At 42.0% G+C, this 27,653-nt stretch overlaps 2 protein-coding genes across 2 annotated transcripts; both read right to left on the reverse strand.

Moving 5' to 3' along the window:
* Positions 1–22: 22 nt before the first annotated feature.
* Positions 23–17,087, reverse strand: cttnbp2nlb (CTTNBP2 N-terminal like b). The gene is made up of 5 exons (XM_071476396.1): positions 16,954–17,087; positions 14,211–14,318; positions 4,514–4,765; positions 3,824–3,931; positions 23–2,501 (listed from the first exon to the last, which is right to left on the reverse strand). The coding sequence occupies exons 1-5, from the start codon at positions 16,957–16,959 to the stop codon at positions 1,194–1,196; spliced, it is 1,782 nt and encodes a 593-aa protein (XP_071332497.1). The 5' UTR covers positions 16,960–17,087; the 3' UTR covers positions 23–1,193.
* A 4,215-nt stretch (positions 17,088–21,302) lies between these two features.
* LOC139620649 (cytochrome P450 3A27-like) lies at positions 21,303–26,316 on the reverse strand. The gene is made up of 13 exons (XM_071476399.1): positions 26,157–26,316; positions 24,399–24,492; positions 24,238–24,290; positions 24,031–24,130; positions 23,816–23,929; positions 23,590–23,678; positions 23,354–23,502; positions 23,135–23,262; positions 22,949–23,027; positions 22,582–22,742; positions 22,269–22,495; positions 22,009–22,171; positions 21,303–21,912 (listed from the first exon to the last, which is right to left on the reverse strand). The coding sequence occupies exons 1-13, from the start codon at positions 26,225–26,227 to the stop codon at positions 21,811–21,813; spliced, it is 1,530 nt and encodes a 509-aa protein (XP_071332500.1). The 5' UTR covers positions 26,228–26,316; the 3' UTR covers positions 21,303–21,810.
* Positions 26,317–27,653: the final 1,337 nt, after the last annotated feature.

Below are 27,653 nucleotides of genomic sequence, written 5' to 3' on the forward strand. Positions count from 1 at the left end.
ACACAAACTTGACACTGTAAGCTTTAAGGCAAGTGTAATTTAATGAAAACAGTACAAGGTTTTGCAGGTGTTCATGATATGCATATTTACTAAAGACAGTCGAGGGACGATGTCCCTCACAGACGAGCAGTGTACAAATCGACGGATTTATTGATAGACTAAAATAATTAATTTAAATTCTTGGTTTTACAGATAGAAAGCAAACCATAAAAAAAACTGTAAAACTAAAAGCGACATTGGATGTGTAGCATTGTTAAGACAACACAATACTAAGAAAAAAAAAGTGACATATACTGTACTATAAAAACAATTGTTACAGTGGCAAGATTCAAGCCTTTAGTTCCCATTATCTTCACTGATGGAATATACCAAACGGTTATCACGTAATGATGACACACAGTGCTTCTTGAATTTAGTGTAGCAGAAGTGAATCTTCCCTGAATAAAACATCTGAAATCGTAGACATTGAGTATCTTACAGTTGTGTAGTGCAAAGTGTGCTCTCCCTTTTCAAGACACAATTCAGTGTATTCATTGACAAGCATAATCGAAAAAAACAGCACATGCATGTGATGTTCATTGACATTATTTACAGTAATATTCTTTTCATCTCCACAAGAATTGCATAAGAATCCATTGGGAAAACATTTAAAATCTACTTGCTATTTTATTGTGAAAAGGTGATTGGCTATACTCTACATCCATGTATTTAACCCTTCTACTTGCTATAAAGTTTTTTGTCTCACTAAAGTCTTTTCCTCTAACAGGACTGTCAGTGTGACTGTTGTGCTATGAAAACCCATTGACATTTTCCCTCAAAACTAACAGGTCTTTTTATATATGGTTTTTCAACACCCTTAATATAGGGTTAAAGTGGAAAATAACATAATTATTTTTATTCTAAAATTTCTAACTCAGAAATACGTAGCGAAATAAAGACAGGAAAGTTAATATAAGAAATATTAAATCCAATGAAAGAATCCATAATATATTATATTATATTGTTTCCCAATTGTTTCTCAAATTGTGGTATAGAGGTAGGGGTGCAACACACTCCTAAATGCATCCGACTGGTCCAGCTTTGAAATGTTTATACTACTGATTATGAGTGTGCTCAAGGGCTAGCAAAGATGAATATTACAGTAACTGATCAAGGCCCGACTCATTTGGCAGTTAGTTTGTATGATCTGGCCGTTAGCTGCTAGACGATAAAACAAGGTCCGGTTCCTTGGCTTCCTCTTGCCCGTTGTTGCTGTGCCCACAGTTCCCGGTCAGCTCTGGGAAGAGGCTGGTCCGAGCAGAGTGACTCGGGGAGCCTGGTGTTGGACTCATGCCTGGCTTCTTGGGAGGGATCGGAGGAGGAGGATGGGTCCTCTCTGAGCGAGGAGTGAGAGGCGAGCGGATGCCTGGAGAGAGGGGCCCCGAAGAAGGCGACCTCCCCCCAGGAGGAGATGCTGCTAGGTTGCGGTAGTCTGTGCCAAAAGGAGAGCTGCTGATTGGTGCCAGCTTGACTCCAGCTTGCTGGCTGGTGAAGCGGGACAGCACCTGAGTGACAGTGTTGCGGGCTAGCTGCTTAGCTGTGCTGTGTTCTGGTGGGGGAGGGATGGAGGAGGTGGTGGGGGAGAGGTCTCTTGGGGAAAGAGGCCCACCATGCTGCTGCTGCTCCAGCTCAGCCTGGCTCTGGAACTTGTGCCTGGCAGCTTGGAATCGCTGGTTGACTCCGGCCTGGTAGGAGGACTGATGGAAACCGGGGCTGCCCAGACGCTTGGCAAGGACGGGGGAGGAAATGGGGGAAGAGGAGAGAGAGGAGGAGGCCGTGCTGGAGGGAGAGTGAGGGTGAGGGTGGGGATGAGGGTGAAGAGGGGAATGCAAAGGTGCTCCTCCCCCATTCTCTATCACCCCTCCATTTTCTGCTCCCCTCCCTTCCTGTGTTGGGTCTGTCTCTTTATGAGTGTGATGGCCATTGACCTTTGACTGTGAGGTGGATTTAGGAGTGACAGTCACCTTTCCATCCGGTTCAGTCTGAACAGAGGTGGACACCACCATCATCTTGGAGAGTGTCTCTTTCACCTCCGTCACAGCCTCATTTACCTCCTCTTTACATCCCTCAGGTTCAGCCAACCTCTTCCTCAGCTCCTCCACCTGTCTCTCAAGCTCCCTACTCCTCTCCTCCTCTTTGCTGATCCTGGCTCTCATCTGTTCTCGTTCTGTGTCAAACTCAGCCAGCTGCCTCTCAGACCTGGCCTCCAGCTGAGCTGACCTGCTCTTCTCATTTTCAAGAACCCCCCGGATCTTTTCCAGGGCACTGTTCTCTTCTTGGAGCAAAGTGCGAAGTTGGCAAACCCTCTGAGCCTCCTCCTGAGCCTGACTGCTGGCTTTCTGGAGCTCCAGAGTCAGAGTGGAGGAGAGCTGCTGCTGCTGGGACAGTGACTCCTCCACCTTGCTCACCAACTGCGCTTGCTCTTTCTCTAACCTCCGCACAGTTCCACACTCCACTTCCAACTAGAAAGAGGAGGAGAAAAATACGAGTCAAGGCAAGGCTTCTGAATTTGACCACAAGGAGGCAAAAGAGCACTGCTCTGTTGCATTGAACCCAACACAGAATGAGAAACAATTGAAAATACAAATGTTTTTTGTATAAAACATTTGAATCTGTGTTTTGCACGAAACTCAACATATCTGTAAACTCTGAGTTGGCAGCAACTGACAGTGTCTTTTTTATCAGTGTTCAAATGGACTTTCTACTTTAGGTCTACTAAAAAGATAATTCTAGGTAATTCTATGCCAATAACATTTATGAAACTTACTCTGGTGATGCCATTTCATTCAAATCGCTCATTTGAAGAAGATTAGGTGGTATAAAATATGTAGCATTTGCTTCGTTCGAAACAAAGCTTATGGCATCAATGGCTAACATCCTTTGTAAGTAATAAATCCCTGTTTCTCTCACAACGCCGTCTACATACAGTTCTGTCTGATGAATTACACTTACACTGAGTCCGCTTGAGTCATGCAGAATCAGGAAAGGGAATAAGGTTCTGTATGTGTCCTTTTAGAGTTAAGGGGACAGACAGAGGGGCAGTTCTTCATGTTTCACCTTATCTAAGAATTATTTGCTTGCAAGGCATGTTTATGGAAAGTTCAGTTTGCTGTGAGGTCATAGGAGGGTGACCGGACAGCTTAGAAGCTTTGATGAGTAGCAGAAGGAAATGGGAGGTGATGAAATACAATCTAGTGTGTATGATTAGTGTACAAGAAACAACACGGACAGGAAGGCCTGAGGAATACTGGGAAACACTCAGGAACCCGTTCTTACATAAGGCTCTTGTGCAGTTTGTATGGTGCTGATTGTGTGCTCACAGTGTGTGTGCGCGAGTTGACCTTGCGTCAGATATGGACATCCATTATTTCAGGTTTCCTGAGGCCATAAAAGCCCCGTGACTGCTGGACAACTAAACAATGGCCTCTTCCTCCTCTGTTTCCTATGGGACAGCCCTGTGCTTGTGCATATGGGTGCCTGTGTGTACTTTAACAGGCCAAACCTTCTCCACCCTACTGAGTTACACAACAGTGGAGCTGCACTGATGCTTCCCTGCTCAGTCGCTGGGTTTTAAATCACAGCTACACGCTGTGCAGACAGGCAGAGGACGGGGAAAGAGGAGGAGCTGAGGGAGGGGAAAGGAAGGAGAAAAATCTCTCTCAACAGATGTTCCCATCCATCAGCAAGTAAGCACCAGTTTCACTGAGACTTTACTTTTACAAATACATACGCTGGGAGTAGAACAGTTCACATAAACTTTGCATCTTTTGCATGTTAGTCACACCTGTTGCAGCAGTTTGTCTCGTTCTGTCTGCAGCATGACGGCGAAATCATCACTCTGTGCAGAGTCCTGGGCCCGCCGTCGTTTCTCCTCCTCCAGATCAGCTATCATCTGTCAAGCATACAGCCACATAAAACAATTATATGACATGACATGCAGACAGGTTTCTCGTTGCAGGATTTGGGATTCAGTGCCTGAATTTGACACCATCCTCAAACTGGCAAATTACATTTCTTTGATTTATTTTTCTTATGAGAACTTTCCTGCCTCACACTGTATTGCTGCTGTGGGACCTGCCCCCTGACGAATCAGCATGCACAGCAGAACCTCCTCTTTACAAGGTTTTGTCTTTTTCATCAGCTCTCTAACACCGACTCCCAGACAGTCTATAAGTTGAGTGTTTATGACTCCCATGAATCTGCTGTAATGAAGCTCCATACCACCCCTCTAGGCCTGGGTGCGACTGCTGTCCGTCTGCCTCACTCGCCCCAAGCCAAGTCTACAGTGGCTGGAACATGGAGACAAATAGATACATGCAGCACACATTCACACACACACACCACAAGACTATTGTACAAGTGAGAGCCCCTGTGTGACACTGGGTGGGCACTTGCAACATCACACACAAATCTGAATCGCAGACAGGGGAGAGTGTGTGTTCATGACTGTATACGAGTGCACATTGCCTCTTACCCTCCTGTGTCTGCTCTCAGCAGCAGCCAACTGTCCCATCATCCTGTCCTGCATCCTCTTGCAGTGAGCCATGACCAGTTTAAGCACAGCCAGAGGATTTGGGCCCACTGCTCGACTCTGCAGGTCGGCATGATGCTGGGTAAGTGTGTTTTGGCGCTCCACCGCTTCGCTGTCCCGCTGCAGTGCCAGGAATGGATCGCTAAGGTCATACTGGCCGTAGCGCTCCTGGATGAAAGCGTCTCTGTGTTGAGCCTAATAGATACACACAGACATACAGCACACACATAACTGTGTTGTTAGACAGTTGCATTACCTTACACTCAGATGCTGACTCTCAATATTTTCAATTCAATATTACTAAATGATGAATAAACAAACACACACACACACACACACACACACACACACATACACATACACAAGAGAAAGACATGTAAACATATCTATACACATGTGTCTCAGAGGTAATGAGCAAGCTTTAGATGAAATCTAAGATCTATGTATGCCCTCGATGCCTTTCTGTGGCTTACAGGAAGAGAACATTAATAAATGTCCATGAACCTGTTCATTCCTGACTGAGCAAAAAAAAAAAAAAAGACCCGTGTGTTTATGTGTGTCAGTAAATGGTTTTGATAGATGAGTCCTCCTTTCTACACTGCAGCACAGGAAAGAATGTGTGAGGATGATAACATGAGGCCCAACTGCCAGTGCCAAGAAAAACACAAAGTAACTCATCACAAACATACTGTATAAGAACAGATACACATACTTTCGCACATGATGCATGAGAGATGACTGACTTGTAGGTAATAACTTCAGACATTCATATCACTGTCAAACACTGACTCAGGAGTGTGTGTCTGTGTGTGTGCAGGAAATCTGTGTGGGGCGATGTTATTGTCAGTGTGAGCACAAGCAGATGGCGTTTCCCCTCAACCCAAACACAAAGAAGAGGTGAGACACGGCTGTCCAACCCCCACCAGGGACAGATGTTAACTCCTCCCCTGGGATGCAGGGGTGAAGGACCGGGCCACGAAATCAGACACACTCACATGCACACACATACACACACCCACACACACTGAGCCACTGAGCTGTTTCCAATGAGGTGGTTAGATTATACCTGAACTAAAACAAAATTATTGAATAAAAAGTGATAGTATATTTGTTTAAAATGAGATCGTGGGATATAAAATTATGCAAGCAACTAAACTAATTTGAACTTGTTTTTGAGAAACTGCCTGGATTGACATGAAGTGAGGTGAAATGTGACAGGGACTTGCTGACCTCACTCTTGGTCACCCTGATATGTCATCAGGAGGTCTCATTAACTACGTACAGATGGTAGGCTTGAGTTCTGGAGGCATGTAGGGTCAGCTGGCGGTGCTAGTGATGCAAGCACATGCCACAGGGCTCACTCCACGTGCCTCCGGGACACCCCGTCTCTGTCTCCCCATGCAGTCCTCATCAAAACACCCCTGTCCCCCTGCCCCCGTCAACCCCCTGCCCAAACATGCATGGCACCACATTCCTCTGCCAGTTCATCATCATTTCTCAGAAAATGGCTCTCTTCACTTCCACCTCTGTCAAACTCTTTTTTTCACACTCTCTCAGACTACTGCAGCAACACAACACAACACAACACACACACACACACCCTGAGGGCATCAGTAAGGAGGCCTTTTCTATGGCAGCACAAAGAATGCAACTCTCAGTGAAGAGATTACAGGACTCACACAAAGACACTGTCTCAATGCCTTCAGTCTCATGCATTGTCTCCATGTTTGACCCAGTAGGCTTCAATATGTGAGAGTGGGTACGAGTGTATGTGTGTAGTATATCTGTGTCTCTTTTTTCTTTTTTACATGAATACAAAATGTGTGTATGTGTTTTGGAGTAAAGCTGTAAAGCTTTTTCATCAAGCTGGAGACAAAACTGTAGCTTCCTGAGTTAAATAACTGTTTAAACACGCCATTAAGGGGTATGTTGAGATTGGAGTGTATGTGTGTGTCTGTGTGTGACTGTGTGTAAGAGCCCTAGCCTAGGGTCTGGTCTCTCATGGTTTTCTCAGGACACATCTGATCCTAATGACAGAGTGTGCTTTCCTTTATGAGAGAGCATAAGAACCAAACCCTCCCTGCTGCAAAGCTCTTGATGATAAATTTCTCTCCAACCTAGTTGTGGGAAGAAATATATTATATGCTATTAATTCACTTTTTGTTCACTGTCTCATAATCACTAATTTGTGTTTGAATTTGCACCAAGTAACGGACCTCACTGTATGCAAGAACGCCGCTACAATATATAGCTACAAAGTTGTAGCTATAGAGATGGGTGAGCCACAGCTTGTTTGATCATCGCCTTCTTCAAAAGCCTGTATCCTCTAATGCGTTCCCACAGCTGTAACAAGGTGTGAAAAACAACCTGATGCTTTTCACCTGGAGGAATTCTCAGTCAGTTGGTTACCTACAGCCTCAGGGCACAATCATGCCCTTGTGTGAGGTGAAAAGAGCCAGGGAGTCCTGTTTCCTTACTGAGCCTCTGTAATGACTGTCACACAATAAACACAGCAGCCAGCATGGACAAAGTTACAGCTCTGGCTGATATCAGGTGCATAGCAAATGCACAAACTGTGAGTACCTCCTTTACATGTGTGAATATATGAGCCTGCAGCCAGCGTATGTTTGCTTTATTGTGTGTGTGCCATGCTGCATAAGGTTCTTTGCATAACCAACTGTCTCCAGGGTAACATCTCAAATCCAGAAGCTTTGCAGTAAGGCTTATGGGAAAGTATGCATTCCTGGTGAATTAGTCTGCTCTTCAGAAGACAAAGACAAAAGAGACAAAAGAACAGCAGGAACAGACCTGTCAGATATGAAAGGCCTCTTTCATGGAACTTAAACTTAAGGAGTCCAATGTAATGCATTGGACTCCTTAAGTTATATAATGCATTGTCTTCCAAGAGGATGACAATGCATTGAGGTACTCCAACATCTTACTTTTGTAAAACATTAAAATAAAGTGGTGAATGAGGTTGCCTTTCACTTCTGTTCTGTTATTTCAAACCAAACAAGTTATTTTTTCATCCAATATTCTGATTATATACCTGCAGTACAAGAAAAGCACAGTGTCAAGTCATTGTTTGTCTGAGAGCAGAAAATCAGATCGTCTAGTGTTAGATTCTTTTATCATTTCTTTATCTGGTTTCAGAAAGTAAGACTTAAGTAGTGCGGTTTTCATCCAGGGCAGTGGGCAACTACTCCGCTCTACTGAATAGTGGCAAAGGAAATATAGTCAATGGGCCACTTGTCATCAGTGTGGAATGGCAGGGCTTGGCAGGTGAAAGATATCAGTCCACTGGCAGTCACGTCTGACTCTAACATGAGGCCCAACAGCCAGTTCTCTGACCAGCTTGATTGGTGCTGGTCATTAGAGCATTAAGAAATTACAGAACGGTCTGTACGGACACACATTGCAAATGAGAAAATGCAAATGTTAAATAATTACCATAAGGTCCAATAACACATCACATGCACAGGCCAACAGTAGGAATGCCTTTGTTGTTGGGATGAGCTCTAGAAATAGAGTTTGGCGTGATAGTCTGTTGCTGGGGACTAATGACTGGCTAACTAGCAACTAAGGACAACATAATCATTCGCTAAGCAACACTTTGTGGCTTCTCCCGAGACAATACTGCAGACTCTCATCCTGCCAGACTGTCTGTGGAAGAACTCAGGCTGCAAATGTCCCCAACTCAAGACTGAATTCACTGATTACTTTGCCACTTGCAGTCAGAGTAGCTGTACAACAACCTAAAATACAAATGGTTTGACACCTGCTGAAATTGTTATCACTAATTTGTTAGCATATAGTTGCCAACTTCCACATAGAGCAGACACAGAGCAACTTTATCATTCCTTTGGAGTCGTGTTTCAGACAATGTGTCACATGTAAATTCAGAATTCACTCTAGCTCTGTTGTTTTCTCTACCGTATTTTGAGAAATCTACCGACCGTTGGATACACAGATGTTCAGTTTTCCTCAACAGCTACGAAACTAATAAGCGAACTCTGACGCCTGAGAAGTCATCAGCTGCTGCTGGACATGGCGCTGGTGGCAGTGATTAAACTGAGGCACAGCAAATGTGTGAGTCAAAACAACAGATTTAAAGAGGCTAAAAAACGTATAGAGAAGCTTATGAGTGTTAGAGTGCGGTGGGTATAATGTAGAGGGTGATCATTTCTGTGGATTCATTGCTTAGATCTCTTCAGATAGACAAACCCGCTCTTATGAACTTACATTCCGAGGATGAGAACACTTGCAACTGGATCGGGCCCTCACCTGCACTTGCTGATAATTTACTAAGATTATACACAGTCTCCTCTGAGGTCAGTCATTATTGGAAATATTATTTATGTCCTTCCATGCTTTGTTTAAAGAGAAACAAACAAATTCTAATGTGTACATTTAACATACAGTCTAGGAAGCTCATTTGAAAGAAAAGATGGGTTTACATCATGAGCAAAAACAAGCCATGTCAGACTTTTCATGGTATGTTCAGACCACGCACAGAAGAAAGTACATCAGGCACATACTGGGCCCCAGATTCAATAGCTAAGATGCGAATTTGTACCAGTGCAGCCAAAACAAACTGAACCGTACATTTACTTTAGTCAGTTAAGGTTGTTTATTTAGTACAATGATGTGTTTGTCCAAATGATGCAGAGAAATAAAAGCCCCCCTTAACCATTGCAGAAACCAGCCATAAAGCCCCCGCAGAATTTCTTCTATCTTGGCAATGTGGGCTCCCACATTGATAATGTAGTGTAAGCTGGTGAGGAATCATGCCATTGTTGTCAGGTAGCACACAAGTAGTGCAGTGATTTTGGGCATATAGGTAGTGATCTGAAGGTACTGGGTACTGCGTAAATGTCGACATGCTTTGTTCTCCAAAAGAGACAAAATAAGAGAGAGAGAGAAAGAGAGGAAGAGAGATGAGATGCCTTTTGAAGTGTAACCTAAGGTGTGTGCTTAAGGCTTAAGCCGTATCCTCCACACCTCCCACCCACACATTAGCCACAGATGGCACAGAGATAACTGGGAAGACGCCAAACAAAACCTCACTTTACTTTATGGGCCGTGCAATGAGGCAACTTCCAAGTAATCTTTTAGTGCCTCAAACGTTATCATCAGCAGTTAGTAATGAAACATGGAAGTAGGTGCTCTCGCCCTTTGGTCAGGCAATGATCTTGGAGAAGCATAACATATCATTAGATGGAAAAAGGAAGTACTCTGGTATTTCTTAAAATAGAGTTAATTTAACAGGTAGGGCAATTCACTGATGCTGACAGAAGCACGAGCTTCATTCAAAAAGCAGTGATTTTTCTTATCTCAGACTGGCTGTTGTCTCAGTTTGGCCTCACCTCCTTTATCACTATTTTATTTGTAGCTGGCAAATACTGACCGGTTCAATGCAAATAGCAGTGAAGGGTGGAGCTCATTACATTACAGATATGAAACTTGGGTTTCTAACTGGGTCTAGGGATAAGAGAGGCTACCATAAGAAGGCATCCTAAGGAAAACATTACCTGACCTGTGTCACTCACATGGACGTGTCATTGCTGTCAGTTGTGTGTGTGATGTGCTGCATGTAGATGTGTGTGTACCCTTTTTTTTTTTTTTTAAACCAATAAAAGCATCAGGTACTTTGATGTGTTGAGAGTTTTCAGGTCAGGGAGCTTTACTCTCAGGCCTCAGGTGGTTGATATGGAAGTACTTCACTGACATCACAGTTCAGTGTGCATTACAGTATTACATTAGTTATTTCCCTGCTTTTAAGAGCCCCATATGTGTAGTTTCTGCTCTTTTTTTGGTATTGTATTTTCCCCTTACAATCTTGACAGCATGTCCAAATTGTGCAGCGATTCTTGTAACACAACAGAATATACAATCTTATCTGAACAGCACACTCTAGCCAGGCCCTATTGTTTATGGAGTCAGGAAACCACGTCAGCCTGCAAAAATAGACAAAGCATTTTAGGATTACAGGATATGACATCATATGAAAAACAAAAACAGGTCCCGCTGAGCATGACTGTAACATTTAAACTACACAAACCTTAAGGGCCTGGCTGAACAAAAACAGTTAAATAACAGAAATGTTTATTTCACAACCACAGGTACTGGAGGCCACAAAAAAAAGGCTGAAAGCAGTCCATTGGTGCAGACGTGAGGCTCACAGAGGCAAGAAAAACTAAATGAACCCTTTGAAATCTTCATCTAAGTTTACAACAATGAACTAACAATCTACTTTAATAACACACATATCATTGTGTTGTTCATGTCCATACTGAATACATCATTCAAACTTTCGCAGTGTAGGCGGGAAAAAGAATAGGAACCCCTCGGCTAATGGTATTAACTAAAGCTAAATGGAGTCAGGAGTTATCAAGGAACAAGATTGGAGATGTGGGTTAGAGCTACTTTGACTTTAAAAAAAAAACTCCTTGAACACTTCGAGTTTGCAATTCACAAGAACCATCCGCTGACGTGAACCATGCCTTGCAAAAATATCTCAGAAGAACTGTTGATCTGGATAAATCTGGAAGTTATGTCAAAGAGTTCAAATATTCATCAGTCTACAGTTGGACAAACTCTATAAATGGAGATGATTTAGTTCTGTGGCTACTCTCCATAGATGTGGGCGTCCAGCAAGGATGACTCAAAAAGAACAATGCAGAAGGATCAGTAGCATGACAACGAACCTCAGAGTAACAGCCAAAGGATTAAAATAATCATTGGAGCTGGTTAACATCTCTCTTCGTGAGTCTACTATATGCAAATCATGAAGCATGGGGCATGATGTCCATGGCAGGGTATTATGGAGGAAGCCACTGCTCTCCAAAAAACATCAATGTGCCTGAAATTGTCAAGCAGCTTGACACTCCACAACACTACTGGGAAAATGTTTTATGGACTGATGAGCGTGGCTGTCTACCTGCTGAAGCTCTGCAGGACAATGACCCTAAACATCAAAGTAAATCGACTGCAGAATGACTTCAAACAAAGACAATCTGCCGTTTGGAGTGGCCCAGTCAGAATTTAGACCCTAATGCTGTTGAATGACCTGAAGAGAGCTGCTCACAACAGACAAAAATATGGCTTCATCGAAGCAGCGCTGGAGGAAGAATGGTCCAGAATTCCTCCTGAACAATTTGCGGGTCGGATCAGCAGGTTGTTTGAGGTTACTGGTGCCAAAGGAGGTTCGACCAGTTAGGGTGTACTTACTTTTTCCACCAGCACTGAGAATGTTTAATGGATGTGTTCAATAAAGACATGAAAGATTATCATTGTTTGTGGGATATTAGCTTAAGCACACTGTGTGAAGATCAGATCACATTTTAACCGGGTCATTCCAAAAGGTTCACTTCATTTTCCTTGTCACTGTGTTTCCATATCACAGGGTTTGTTTCAGCATCTAGTGATAAAAGTTTGTTTCCTCCTGTGCTCACTTGTTTACTTAATGTTTCAGACTACAGACTTCAGAGCTCCCTCACTGAATATTGGATATTTCATTTCATTTTACTTAAGGGACAGGTAGTCAAGGCTCTCTCCTAAGTCTATTTTCACTCCTCCTCTACAACATTTTTTTTTTGAGCTACTGGCAACTTGCTCTATGCTGGATCTATGCCATTTATGTCTAACAGAGAGAAAAGTAATAACAGCATTAGTTCCTGTATAGATATAGACAATCATCAACTCAAAAGATATGCCACTCCTGTTGGAATGCAGGACCTGTTTCTGGTGTCATGTTTTCAGGAATGTTCCCTCCAGTAAAACTGCTTATCTGTGCCCTTAGTGATGAGAACTAGAAAAAGTACAATCAAGAATCTGTAGAGACAAGTCCCGTAGGTGACGCCATCTCATGCTTTAAGTGAGTTAACACTTACACGGTTCCAAATTTTCAGGGGTTTCAGGTGAAGGAAGCATTAAGGAATGCTTGAATGCAGTTGCCCCGAGCAGTATACAGGCATCCCAAGTACTTTCAACTGAAAGGACAAAATATTTAAAAGGAGGAAAAGAGTGGGGAGGATTTGAGAGCCTCTTTGTCTTTCTCAACCGTCCTCACGAGCAAGTAAACATTACTGGCACACACTGAGCTTGGTTACCATCAGTTAGAGAAGAACTGTTATAGGGATTGTTTGTGGCATATCAAGATCCTAGGAAAGACATCGCAGTGGGAAGATGAAAAAAAGCCAAAGCAGAGAAAGACAGACTGTACAAACAGACTTCCTGGGTGCCAAATTAATGCACAGACACAGAGCTCAATATTGGACACATTAGGCTGTTATCAACCCCTGACACTCCCCTCTGCAGCCACATGTCCACACACAATCTGTCCTAACATGGACCAGTCAGCTAAAATGGTGTACAGGCCCCCAGTGGGTACAAGGGAAGTCAGTGATTTGAATCTACAACTCTGTACATCCTCTCCACAATAAACACTGCAGCCTCTAACTGGCCCACCAGAGACCACCAGAGTGTGTGTTCCTGAGTGAGGGGGCAGATAGGACATTAGTCATGGTCAAACATGAAAGACCCCACATTATGTGGCTGTGTGTGAGGAAGACAGAAGGAGGAAAGGAGGGATAGGAAACGAGCAGTATAGCAAGAGAGAGAGGAAAACGCACAGACAACAAGGCGACTGTACATTTGTCCTGAGGGAATGACTGTGTGTGTGTTTGTTTTGGGTTTCGGGTCAAACCCTGCATGCGTCAGATCTGGGCAACTGCCACTGAAGATGCAACTAAGCTGGTGTGGTAAGAGCGGCTCCCCCTCAGGCCCTGACACTGAATTTATCTCATAATTGCAGCCTCTCCTGCTTTCTAGATAAACTTCAGTATGAACGCCTATTTATTAGAACAAGACCGTCATGGTTGCTACTTGTCTTAATCACAACATCAACCACTATTTCAGACAATGAGTCAAGCACTCAGGCCCTAAGTAGCTTCATGGAAGCATGGAGCAGCTGCTGTGGTCATGGAGAGAGCCAATCAGAGCCAAACACTGCAAAGCATTGTAGCTGCAGAGAGAGATACACTGTCTCTTTGAATGTGAGTGGATGGGCTTCACAAAATGAGGATTAAAGGAACAACTGTGTTAGATATCTGAAATGTGGTAAGGTTGTTATTGATTTGATGTTCATGGTGTGTGCATTCAGTTTGTCCAGAGGTTGTCTGAAATTTGTTTCTGTTCAGCAGCAGAGAGAGTTTCCCGGATTAAAACAAATGTGTGCACATGTCGACGCTCAAGACACATTTGAGTCACAACAGGTAAGAAGAACAGTCTGCATTGTGCCTCAATTGGAAAAAAAAAAAAAAAGAAAAACACTGATTGCAGCTGTGGCCAAACACTGGTCTCACCAGCATTAATGTTGGTGCTGGCCTGGGAAACCAGAGGGGCCATTGTCTTTATTAGCTCTGTTTCCTCGCTTTCCTGTTTACACATCCCCTCTCTGTTAGCTGACATTCTTTTTTGGGGCGTAATTCTAATACTGGTTCATTTTAGTGTCTAAGGATATATGTTTTATTTCATCAGTTGCTAGGATGGCTATAACATCATTTTTCAGTTTTTATCTACATACACTCCTAAAGTCCATCAGGGGAATTGTGTCTGTATATTGCAGTGTCCAACTCACCCTGAGGGTGTGTATGACCACATCCTGGGCCTCCAGCTCTCCCTCCAAGATACTGAGGAGAGTCAGCAGCTCTGCTCTGCTCAGAGCCTCCACATTCATTTTCTCCTCCTGAAGAGAGATAGAGAAACAGAGGGAATGGGAAAGAATAAGGGAAAAATATTTTTTCACTGGTGCAGATGACTATGATACCATTCCTGTTTTTTCCAACCTGCTTTTATTATGTAAAAGAAGCAAATGAACATAAATGTAATGATCTATCAACACAAGAAATATGAATGCTTGTGGGTATTGCAAATTGACTTATGTGCAGAATAGCAGTTACCGGAGGCTGAGGGCATTTTTCAGTGAGGGGCACAGAGCTGATATAGGATGGGACTTGGGGTCCCATCTGTGGCCTCACTGGGTTGTGCTCAGGGTTATAAACAGGAAGTCATTAGCATATCTGCATGTTAAGTTGCCGAGGGACTGAGGACAGTTGTGTGCTCTGCTTGAGTACCAACTATCCAAAGGTTCAGTGCGATCTGAAGACTGTTGAGTGAATGTGATTGTTTGAAACATTTTATGTAGCACAGATTTGTGAAGGATTAACCATCCCAGCCACCATCCTCTGTATCCTATGATTCATCTTCTAGGTCCAGCCTAGTCATGGCGACCAGACATAACACGCTTCACACAGCTGACATCATCATCCAAAATGAAGAAAATGACAAAACACAGCTGACTTCATCTTTTAAACTAGGGGTGAGGTCACTGCCAGGTTATCCTCAGTGCCTTATAATAATGTGGCTGCTCCTCAGAGTGTTAATCATGTGTTTGAATAGCTGTGTGTAAGCTGTGAAGTCAGATAACGGAGGCTGTAATGATCAGCCTGCCTCTTACTTCTCTCATCATGAATAAACAAACTGACATCAAGTAACAAAGCTCAATGCTGGACACCTTAAGGGTTTTGTAGTCTGCAGAATGTACACTTGCTGTCAAATGAAAGCAAAAATCGAACATTAAGTGTTTTAGTAAGGCCCACCACGAGCTACCAGAACAGCTTCACTGCTCCCCAGGATAGATTCTACAAGTCTCTGAGGGATTTCTTCCGAAACGTATTCTCCCACTTGGTGTTTCGATGATGATGGCGGCGAGTGCCGTCTATCATGTGGGCCCCAAATCTATAGGTGTTCAGCTGAGGTGAGATCACCTGACTGCAAAAGCCATAGCTTCTGATTCTTATCATTTTCACACTGATCAGACTGCTCAGTGACCCCCTCATGATCTGTATGGAAGCATCTGCAATTGTTTTGTTCCTCCGCTCAAGTGTTTCCTTTAATTTCTCGCCCGTCTCTTTTAAAAATGAAAGCAACTGCCCTCATCCTCACTTTAAACAAACCTCTGCTCCTGTCCGCGCTGCCAGCGAAGGTTGAATCTCAAGTGTGCTGTTTACTTTCTTGCTGCAGCGTCCCAGAACATTTTAAGCGTCTCCAAAAAAATTCCATGGTGCATTCTGTGGCTCACCACACATTCACAGCAAAGCAACAAAGTGTGAATCAGTAGTTATTTACTGGAACTACTGGAACTTGACATGTATTGCAAGTGGTGGTTTCCAGCCCAACCAAACCAGACACACACACACATTGATATTATAGTTAGTTTAGTTTAGATATTAGTGTGTGTTTGAGCTCTTGGCGTTCATTGTAGGCCAAACTCACTGTGTGTCACCTGATATCTGTAAATCAACTTCCATGGAAAATCATTCCAACATTCCAGGGATTCCTCAAACCATGGGAATTGTCACTCAAGAGCAAATCCCTGAATCCCACTCTGTAGCAGGAATGGTTTCAAGTGGCAGTGTTGCTGCAGTTTGGCTTTTGGTAGATGAGCTAATAACAAGCCAGTGTAAATATCTTAATGGTCTTGTCATGAGATGAGATGTTACGCTCATGCAGACCAGGGCAGATTTACAAGTAAATATAGAAGCATATAAAAGCCCCCCCCCCACCTTAGCCCCCCCCCCCCCCCCCGTCACCCTGCTTCTGGGTGGATTCATACGCTTCATTGTTTTCTCACCCTTTTTCCTTTACAATCATGTCGCTCAGGTAGCAAAAACAAAGCCTGGGAGCAACTTTTCTCATCCTGGCTGAGAAACCAGGAAGAGCAATGTCCTAATGTGTGCAACGTGCAGGACCAGACCGCTCAGGGTGTTCAAAGCGATGAATGATCGCGGTGGCTGCTTAGGAACAGCAGAGGATCCACCTGCCGTCCTGGGCCTTTGTCTGACACAAGGGGCTGTCACTGTTTTCCGTGCTGGCAAACATTTAGTTCAATTGCTATGTGCTGCAAACATCACAAAACATCAAATTGGCTATTATGTATATAGATTTCCTGGAGTGATAATGGTGAAATCAATACCGCATCAATATGACTAAAGTACTCACACCCATTACCCTGAAAACCAACTCAACATAAGACCCCTGGATCTCAGCGGGTCCTACTCTAATCTACTATTTAGGCTATCTGAAGATTATTTTGGCATTATTATTTGGAATAAAGTCCGATCTAGTTTGTGGCAGGAAAGTTTCAGATGACCAAAAATGGCAAAGTAGAAGCAAATATCAGATGAAGGAGAGACCACGTCTATGGACTTTTGCATTTTGGTTTCTAACTAAAAAAAAAAAAAAAAAGGCGCAACAAATTGTAGATTGAATTTCTGGAAGGCAGCAGCAGATATTAGCAGAACCTTCCGTGAGAAACATACCTTCATGCGCTGTGTTGTCTCTTCATTAATTGTTCTGCCAATCCAAAAACGAGGCTCCCCGGCAGCATGAATCAAAGCAGTCCACTGTCACAGGCACTCCTGCTCCGAGCCAGGCGAGTGCGAACAACAGACGCTCAATGACGAGGGTACCGGCCAATCAGAGGGGCGTAGTGCAGCAATCTGACCAATGGCTGGCGGGTTCGTCTTCCAGGGGGCGGGGATAAGGGCGTTCCCGAGGCGGTGGGGATAAACCTCTTTGTCTCAGGCGTTCACCAGTGCGTCCTGGCGTGAATCTTGTGTAGTGCAGACTTGCCCTAATGGCACATTAAATGTACAGATATAAGAGTTCGGCTATGTAGTTGTTGTAGTAGTATTAAGTAAAGTAAATAAGTAAGGAAATAAATAAATCAATCAATTCGCTAATTTTCCTCCTGCAAATACAATCCGTAAACTTACTGAGAAAACTCGTTGAACCGGTTATTTCCCCTTACAACTGACACTCGCGGGGACGGGGACTCACACCGTCTTACACTGTGTTTGAGTTCCCCTTAAAGGCCACACGACAGCATCACAGCACTCTGTCTGACCTGTGGTGGTGCTGCTCAGCCCCGGGTCAGGCGTGTGAAAACTGAAGGCGCTCGACCACATTTCAGCCCGTGTTCATTTCAGCGCCTCCCGCTTTGCAGCTCTACATCTAATTAAGTGGGCAACAGTGACTCTTTCGGCGAGGCAGCATTTATGATGCGCTCATAGACTGAATATACCGTAGGGTCTAGGGAAGTTGCGTTCTGTCCATGTGTGTTTCTCTTGTTATGATTATGTGCCTGCAGCAGAAGTATTAGAGGTCATGATTCAGAGTGGTGAGGTAGGAAGTGCTGCTTTTGTCACTTAATACTGTAGTGTAAGGTACACGATGGGATTCATCCCCTTGAAAACATGTCCCTAGATTTTAACAGGATAGAAACGAGGTTGGCCCTGAATAGTCTCATTTGATCTCCTTCTTTTGTCTCTCTGTGAGTGCGACGTCTTCACTCCTACATGGTCTTATTGAAAAGTAGGAACAGAAACCTGATAGACGAGATGTTTTTGTGAAGGGATCTGATCTGATTGTTGTTGTTGAAAGACTAAAATTTCCAAGCAGTGCCCTTTTGCTATAAGCCGGTCATTCTCACCTCTGTACACAGCAGACCTACACAGTAGGCGTGTAGTGGTGGTAGAGTAACCACTTATTGACTGAAACAGGCTTTACACGCAGTCTGTTAAACTACAATGTGCCACAGCTGGTGGTGTTTTCATTCACATAGCATCATGTCTCATCATGTCACAGTGTGCTTATGTCTGTATTTCACTGGCTTTGTATTTTTCCAAGAAACACCCGAGCTCAGCTAATAAAAATGTCCTTTTATAAATCCAAACATTAAACTTCTTTGAAATTAGTGGGAGAAATATTTACTATTTAATACAATCTTTCCCCCTTTTCATGAGTGGATCAAGAGCAGAGTTCATACTGCATATGGGTCATTGGGAAGTGAACATTATTTATAGGGTAAATCAGCCACAGCCTGTCCAGCTCTTGTTTGTTAATATGAGGTATCATTTTATTCTGAAAATAAAGCAGCAGCCTGAGCAGCAGAGAGACACAGACAGGTGAGCTGCAGGCTCTCAGGTGAGCTCTGAGGTCCTAGTGAAAGATCTTGCCATAACTTCAGGATATTATATTTAATTTTTGTCTCAGAGTCATATTAATTTAGAAAAAAGTAAAATATCTGTTTAAAATCTGCATTAAAAAAATCATGATAAGAGTCCAGTTTCAGGCAAGTTATATCAAGCAAAAAGATATTCAATAAAGTGAAGTTTTAGCAACGTGAGAGGTGTGTGTGTGTGTGTGTGTGTGTGTGTGTGTGTGTGCGCGCGCGTGCATATGAATGAGAAAAGAGAGGGAAAAGAATAAGTGCACATACGCAATTGTTTATTTTGGCTGTCTGACAAAAAATGTCCCTGCCAAAGACAAAACCCAATCTGTGCTCTTGTTTGATAGCTGATGGCAATGTTGTCGTTCAGCTTCAGTTAAGGTGACCACAGTTGAGCTAAGATCTCTGGTACAAACAGAGAACCTGAGGTAGCGATTAAGCTCTCGGGTAAACACAGCATTTAAAATGTCATTTGTATGCAATATTTATTTAACCACTGTGTAATGCTTGGTAATAGGGGAGATCGTCTAACAAGGAGTATATCTTTATTTTTTCACAGGCATTGCAGGAAGAGGGAGATTTCAACCTCTTCTCATTCCCAAGATGTACAATACAGAGACCTGGGGAGCAGAAGAAAATTCACATACCGGCTTTTGCTGTTATTTCTGCCAGTTTTGTACAGGTATTTTGAGCAAATTCATTTTGAGTGGGTGAGATTCTTTTTTATTTTTTTTACAAAAGAAGAAATTTTTAGATTTAAAAAATTGAAAGTACTCATTTGTATCTCCTTAATGCCATATACACATTGTATATGTGATATTTAGGGCTGAGTTGTACTAATACTTACCACACCATAATGAAATATTTCAGTTTGTCATTGTTTCTTAGTTGCAGGAATCTCAGTTGAAAATGACTTTCAAAGCACATCTTAAGTTAATTTTTGTCAGGACATCTCTTGTAGCTTGGGGTCATGTTCATTTAACTAAATTATTATATAGCTATGGTAGCCAAAGCATTACTGGGACTGTTACTGGCAGTTTCTCTGTATCATAATGGCAACATCTAATTGGTAAAATGTGAATCTTGAAATTCAGTTAGTAGCATGTCGATTTATATGTAGGTTTCTAACCTGGCAGAGGCATCTGATAGGAGTGATAGTCTGCTAAGACAGAAGGGAAGATGGATAAGTACAGGCCTGTAGGTAATTTCTGTATGTTACATATGAGTTACTTTTATGCACACAGAATACGTCTATATATGATGTAGTTGCTCATTTAATTCTTGGAAACTGCCAGAATATAAACATTGCCTATTTTGTGTGATCACAAATGGTGGAGAACATATCTGAGCAGTAACGTCTGTGATCAGTGGAGTGTGGTGCCTGAGTGGGTTTAGGTGCAGAATAAATCAAACATACAGTCAGCTGGAAAACCATGATCCTGTAGGCTACCATGCTGCAAGATTAGTGAGTTATCTGGCTATATTTAGCCTTATCTCAGGTTTTCTGGTATCACAAAGCTGGCTCACTTTTAAACAGCATAGATCACCATGGTAACATGTACTGCACAGATAACTAAGAGCAAGAAAACTTCAGAGGATCAGCTCAAAACCTGTCAACAGCCTGACTGACCACTCAGATCACTGGAAAAATACCCACATGATCCTGACATAGACAAAAAGGTTCGCAAAAAAGTGACAAATAATCAGCCACAGAGAGCGACAGATATTTTTTTATACATCAGTCAAATCATTTTTTCTCTTCCAGGCTTTCCATGTGTCACTCTGGTTTTAAGTCCACCTCTTTCACATGAACACAGGTAAACTCTGAGTTAACAGAGCCAGTTGATGACCAGCTTTGTGACACCAGTTATCCAGGATGGCCAACGTTAGGCTCAGTGAAGCCAGATAATCCCAAAAGAGCTAGACTGAGTTGAACTTGCTTTGTGGCACAGGCACCAGAGGAAGAGAATGAGATCATCATCGACTGTTGGCCTGCTTATGTTGTTTCCTGAGCCCAGCCTACTCAGGTGCACGTCATGACAAGCTCTCAGCTCCACCACTCTCACTGAGGATTAACAAACACAACCAACCAGAACAACATGGAAACAGGCCAAGTCAGGTAACCATCATTTAAATCTCTATATTGTGTCTTTGCAATACAGAAGTATTCCTTTAAAATGTGTGATCCATAAACTAAATGAACGATAACATATGTGACAACAATCTGGCCCTGTCATGGCCTCTGGGGTTGCCCTTGGCTTCTGTGTTTTGTGTGTCCCTTCACGTCCTGGTAGGCAGAGTTTGCATTAGTGCAACTGGGTGCACCTGGCCAGTCCACCCAGAATGCAATAAGGATCAGCTGTCCGCATTTTCTCTCTCAGTTCATCGCTGGATCTCCCCCTTGTACCACATGATTTCTTTTATTTGGTTTACTACCCTTTCATTCATCCACTCACTAACACTACTGATCTACTGACTGCCCATTTCATACATTTAGCTGATGTATTTGGTTTCCATTTGAATAAATGTGATTTGTTCTTTCTTTCAAGTAAAACTGTGTTTATTTCCCTCCATTTGTCATGGCCTAAGAACCAAGTTGTGACATGAAGAATTTCTATCCAAGAACTTGAACAACGGAAAAGTCAAAGCAACACAGACTTTGATTACATCTTGAAATTTAATTCTGTAGCACAAAGGTAACAAGGCTTTCACAAAATGGTATTCATTAAAATTCAAGACATCAAAAAGATTACAAGAAGTTAAAATCTGTTACTGTGAAACAAAACAAAACAAACTTGTCAGTAAATCAAAATGACAAAAAATATCAAAAGTGGTTTGTTTTGTAGAAGCAAGCTTTGTTGTAGATTCTGCTTTAGTTTTTCAATTGCATAGAAAATGTAAAGGAAATGTCAGTAAAATGATTATTGAAAGTGTACAAGATTTGTAAGATGTTTGAAAAAGAATGGAATTACTAACTCTTAAATTCTATAAATGGAGCCTAGACTGTTGATATATGCTCCAATTTATCTAGTGCTACATTTTAAATGGTGCACTATAAATGTCTGTAGGCAGCTTTATTTTAGAAGCATTTACTATAAGAGGTATGCTGGTGAGTTGATGGTGAAGCAGGTTAAAGTGAGAATTGCCAGGTTGCAGATAATATGAGTTAACTTGAAGGAGAATTGGCAGCACTTGCTCTGGGTTCTAGTTTCAGTTTGATGGGCGTCTTGGGTGTGGTAAATCCATCATTTGCCAGCTCCAATGGAATCTAGGAAAAAAAACAAAAACAATGTGTGACAAATCAGGCTCTACCAAAGTTCAAGCCCCACTGTCATCCAATCATACATAAAAACCTTTCTCTCACCTCCGTCTCCTTGCAGGTGACAAAGCTGAAGTTCTGAAGGATCTCCACTAAGGCCAGCTTCATCATCAAGAGAGCAAATCGCATGCCAATACAGTTCCTTGGCCCAGCTCCAAAGGGCAGGAAGGCATAAGGATCGATGTTGTCTTTGTTCTCTTTGCTGAACCTGAAAAAACAATGAGCATATATCAGTGAGTCAATTTGCCAAATGATGAACCCTGGGTAAAATCTGATCTTGACCTGCCATTAATCCAGTACAGTACCTTTCAGGTTTGAAGACCTCAGGCTCAGACCACAAAGCAGGGTCTCGGTGGAGAGTGTAAACTGGTACCATGATGACAGTTCCTTTAGGGATGGTGAAACCATTCACTTCCACAGAAGCCTTTGACATTCTCTCCAACCGATTAGCAATGGGGTACAGCCTCATAGACTCATTCACCACCATGTCCAGGTATTCCATCTGCATCAGAGCTTCGTAAGTTGGCTGACCCTGGAGGGAGGTAAAGTTTTAATTAGCTATTAGTTGGTAGCACAGAACCAGTTGCTGATAAATTACAGTTAAACAACTCAAGTAACCTTTTCTGGGAAGGTTTCATCAATCTCCTCTTGCAGGGTCTTTTGGATGTGAGGGTTGGTTGCCAGGTTGTAGGCCGTAAAGCACAATGTGCTGCTGCTGGTTTCATAGCCAGCAAAGATGAATATCATGGCCTGAGAAAGGATCTCATGATCAGTCAGTCCTGCAACACAAACACTCCATGATTAAACTATTACTACTATCATGATAACAAAAACAAAAAACTCTTCTTTCCTTCTTACAGTCAACATAAACTTTTCTAGGAATATTATTTTCTGATTATTCTCTGATACTAAATAGGAAGTTATTCCTCTCAGCCTGCAAAGATGATTGTGAACTTAAATTTCTCCATCTGGTTTCTTTCTCTACCTTTTGGGGAGCTGGTATCGTTTTTGTCGTTCTCGGAAATCTGAGAGTCAACCATCAACTGCATGAAATCCACTCGGTTCTGCCAGATAAAAACACATAAAAATGTTTAAAGGAAAATGTTATGAACACAAATTATTAAAAAAATTATCCAACAATCAAAATCAAATCCATTGTAGCTACAATTACTTTGCGGTCATTCTTATTCCGGTCAGATTTGATCTTCTCTAGAAAGCTGTAAAAGAAATTCATCACTTCAGCAGGGAAGAATGACACATCCATCTTCTCAAAAATTGGTCCCAAGAATGGAAACAGAACTGAAATGAGAAAAAATTGAAAAGATATAGTAAATTCAGCTGTTGAGAGGACAAGACAGACATTCTTATTACAGATTAATGTTTGACATACTGGTCATGATCAACAAGGGATTCAGGAAGTTGAACTTGACCATTCTCTTAATGTTTGCTACAAAAGGATCAGAGGGATGGTTGATCGAATCAATGTCCACACTGAAAGCAGTGCTGGTCACAACATCCATGCTGTAAGGTCCAAACACTCTGCGAATAAAGGCAAACATGTAATTCCAATTGACTACAAAAAAACTGTGACTGAATAATAATAATGATGAGGAGTTCTGTACTCACTCTTTAACCTCTATGACTTCATCCGCCTCTACTTGCTTGCGAAGACTCTTGATTAGATTACTTGAGTGATTCAACATTATTGTGTACATCTGCTCCACAGTGAATAAAGAAAACATTAAATCATTAAATATTTGCATACAGAAATAAACTTTTTAGTGTGGATCTGTGAATAATGCACAAAAATAAATAGTAGACATTAGAAAAATTCCACAGTGTGCTTTATAACCTCTTTCAGTCGGCCACTTGTGAATGATGGAGAGAGTACACTGCGAATCCTCTTCCATTCCTCGTCTTCTACTACGGACACAGCATCATGTAAGGGTCCGTTTAGGCCCAGATCCTAAACAACATACCCACACCACACAGAGGATTACGCCGGGTTCTTTGATTGGTACTGAGGTATTAACTTGGAAAACTGCCTCTGCAGTGTTTTATCCTTACCCGTCTGTTGGTGAAGACAGAATAACACTCTTTAACCAAGATTGTTTTGATCATAGCTGTGTCCATTACGGCCATGAGAGGCTGCCTGCCATCGTACAGCCTTGTAATGCAATAGCAGATATTGTAGGGATTCAGTTACAGCCTGGAACATTACGTGAGACATGTATGGTACAATATACTCTTTCTTCATTAATTTAACACACTTACCCCCACACCCTGCCATATTTCTGAAAGCATTCTGTATCAAAATTGTGGATGCCCTGAGGAATAAAGTGAGAGAGGAGTGATAAATACATCAAAACAGTCAAAACTCTCACCAGCAGAGTGTCCGCATAGATCACTGTAGCAATCTGGTATATGCATCTCACCTTTCTGTACTCCAAAAATGTCCCAATGAAGGGCAAAGGTCTGGGTCCTTGGATGCCTATTTTCTTGAAAAAGCCATATGGAGCATATCCATATCTGAGGATTAAAAGCAGGATTAGAAATCTCAGTCCAAATCCACCTGTTAGTACAAAAGACATTTTATCTACACTCTGTTCTATTGTGATATTCCTGCAGGCTCTCTTTCTTTCATGTTTTGTCTTTTGAGATTTTCCTTTCTTTTCTATTGCCTGATAGTCCGAGTATTCTGCGGTGGGTGAATGTCATCTGAATGAAATTTTTTGTCTTGTGCTTTTAGTAGTAATTAGCAGTAGTCAAACATTAAATTCATGTCTTCAATCAGCAGACAAAGAAATAATAAGAGGTAAAATGGCCACTTATGACATATTTTACAGCCCTTCTGCCATCTTCCCTCAGTGAATGTCCACTGTATCTGTAATGAGTCAAGCTGGATTTCACAATCCCTACAATGGTCACAGAAACAGCTCTAATGTCACTTTCATCTGAGTGCGCTGTAACTTTGCAGAGGGTGTTTTCTCTGACAGTCTACTGTTATTAAATGCTGTGACCTGCTGTAGGCTTCAAAGGTGGGTGTTCAAAGTTTGCAGTTTCAAACCATCCTGCAGCATTATCATTTTTTGTGTAGCTCAGATAAGTGTGTGTCTGTTGGAGCAGTAAGACCACAGGCCGTGGAGGTGGTTTGAGGAGTTTCTGTGGATGATTACCTGATAATTTGTGACATGTATCACCTCTGCTGTGATATGGGTCTGGTAAAATTTAATGCAGCCCTTATTATAATAATTATTATGATATTAGCTACACCATTAAAAATTAGCTTGACCATTAAAAATGTCAAACACAGGTGTGTTTTCATTCATTTAAAGGCCCCTATACATTTTTGGTCCACTCACATTGGTGATTTTAATAATTTTCAGGCTGACCTTGAGTCTCCTTTCAGCTCTGTTGCACCTGTTAACCTGGGGTAAATTACACCTTATTCATCAATGTTATTAGCACAGAGAGTCCGGTGACTCACCAACATGGGTGTGGGTTAAGTAAAAAAAAAACTGTGTGGGTGTGCTGGGCCTTTAAATTCACATTACCATGAGTCAATCGACTTTTAATAGCTGCCTTTCAAGCAGCCCCCCCCCCCAACATCAACCTGATATTCACAGTATATAGTGCTGAACTTTCATTATTTAGGGGAAAACAACACTAAAGGCACTTGTTTATTGTGGATATGATTTCTTTTGTTGGACACATTACATTTAGTTGGAAATCCCCAGTTGCACCTTTAGTCCAGTGAGATCATCACGTGTTCTGTGTTATTTCGTCAGTAGTTGTTTATCTGAAAGAGCTCGACTGTCTCTACATTGTAGCATAAACAGCCTGTTTTCAACCTGTTTTCAACAGCTGTGGTTTAAATTTGTCACACTTTACCAACTAAACCCGAGTTGTGGAATATCAGTGCAAGTGAATTTTGTTTTGAGGGTGGATAAACACAGTGGCAGAAATGGGAAGTAGCACAACATACTAGACTTCAGACTAAGAGCTTAGCTAACTGATCGACTCTAACTCATTTCTACTGCAAAGAGATGGTTATAACTTTCCTTCACGGCCCAAAGTCAAACAAAAGTAAGTTTCATTCCTCACACAAAGGAAAACAAACCAAATCATCACCTCTGCTTTTTACGCGCAATTGGTCAGATTCAAATGAAAGAAATAAACAAGGCCATACTCACATTGCGATCAGAGTAATGACAATTGCTATCAAGGTCCAGGTCTCGATGGAAAACTCGGGAAAGAAGCTCATCTTTCCTCCCGTTGACAGTGTCGACTGTGGGCGACGTCTTCCCTGAGTGAAATGTTAAAGCTCCGCGGAGGCAGTCCAACAAGTTACGCAAGCTCATACTGTATCTCGACCATCAGCCCACAAGGCCCAGTCCAGATCCTTTGTATTCTGAACTGTTATGTAATGACTATTAGTCTTAGACACCTGTCATCTGCATTAAATGTCCCAAAACTCTTTTCAAAAGTGCATTTTATTTTTGTCTTTGTATATTGTTTTCTGTCTGAGTCCTGTCAGAAAAATATCCCCATGGTGACGTGCTTGCTTACTTGTTGAAATAGTATATATATATATATATATATATATATATATATATATACACACACACACACATATACACACACACTGTATGTTTAACCAGGGACAGGGAATCTTTCACTTTCACATTCATGTAAAATCATGTAGAAACCCTGAGTCCACCTTCACCTTTGACTGAAAAATGATTTTATTCTCATGGTCTGAGATGGATTCAGGTCAAATGGCTTTGAATGGTCCTGATAAAGACGCTAAGTGTTTCATTCCCTCCAATTTCTTCCCTCAGTCAAATGTTAAAGCCACAGATGTACATAGGGCAAATAAAAAGCAAACAAACAGACAAACACAATAAACTGACCAAATTCAAATTCAAAAGTTTTTCATTGGCATGAAAGTTTTATAAAAACTGTCCAGATAAACTTAGAACATAATAACTGCTGACCTTAAGTCATTTATAGCATACAGGGATTGCTGCTGTCAGCTCTTGCGTCAGTCATGCCATGCCTATACAGAGCAAAGGTGTGAGGAAAATTATTATTGCCTTCAAAGCTCTGTTTAACAGGGCGCCTCAGTGGCTCGCCTGGTAGTGCGTGTACCATTAAGGCTCAGTCATAACTGCAGTGGCCGGGGGTTTGAATCCAAATCACGACGCCCAACTTTCCTGTCTCTCTCTCACTGCAACTATAATAAAGGTATAAAAAGCCAGAAAAACAAACTAAAAAAAAAAAAAAAAAAAGCTCTGTTTAAATTAAACACGGACAGAAATGATAGATTAAGAGGTGAGAAAATCACTGCACATAAGCAGGTCTCTGGATCAATGACTGAATTGCACTATAAACATATACATTCATAAATTCTCTCTCTTTAGTCAAATACATGTAAAATATATATATATGTCCTGTCAGCTGGCCCTGGTGGTATCACATCACAGCTGAACAAAGTTTTATTTGATTATCTTTGTTCAGTAAAAGAATTATAATTGAAAAAGTCAAGCAAAGTAAAATACCTCAGTAGCAGAGTAAAAACCTGTAAATGTGGAGGAAAGTGTCCTCTCTGGCTGATTTGACAGGGTGAGACAGATTGCAGGTGAAAGGTTCACACCGTCAGCTGTTTGTATCTGAATGAACCAGCGAGC

The sequence above is a fragment of the Trachinotus anak genome, unplaced genomic scaffold (genome assembly GCF_046630095.1).
Source record: "Trachinotus anak isolate AG129_WGS33_773 ecotype Australia unplaced genomic scaffold, CSIRO_AGI_Tana_v1 ptg000004l, whole genome shotgun sequence".
In the NCBI taxonomy this organism is placed as follows: domain Eukaryota; kingdom Metazoa; phylum Chordata; class Actinopteri; order Carangiformes; family Carangidae; genus Trachinotus; species Trachinotus anak.

Bases quoted from the DNA above. Each gene is read 5' to 3' on its own strand.
- cttnbp2nlb (XM_071476396.1), bottom strand. The intron at 4,766-14,210 runs GTGAGTTGGACA...TGTATCTATTAG, and splicing joins TGGTCATACACACCCTCAGG to GCTCAACACAGAGACGCTTT. The intron at 2,502-3,823 runs GTGTGACTAACA...TCCTCTTTCTAG, and splicing joins GAGACAAACTGCTGCAACAG to TTGGAAGTGGAGTGTGGAAC.
- LOC139620649 (XM_071476399.1), bottom strand. From the start codon at position 26,227: ATGAGCTTCTTTCCCGAGTTTTCCATCGAGACCTGGACCTTGATAGCA. The intron at 24,131-24,237 runs GTAAGTGTGTTA...TTGCATTACAAG, and splicing joins AAATATGGCAGGGTGTGGGG to GCTGTACGATGGCAGGCAGC. The intron at 23,028-23,134 runs GTAATTGTAGCT...TTTATCTGGCAG, and splicing joins GGAATAAGAATGACCGCAAA to AACCGAGTGGATTTCATGCA.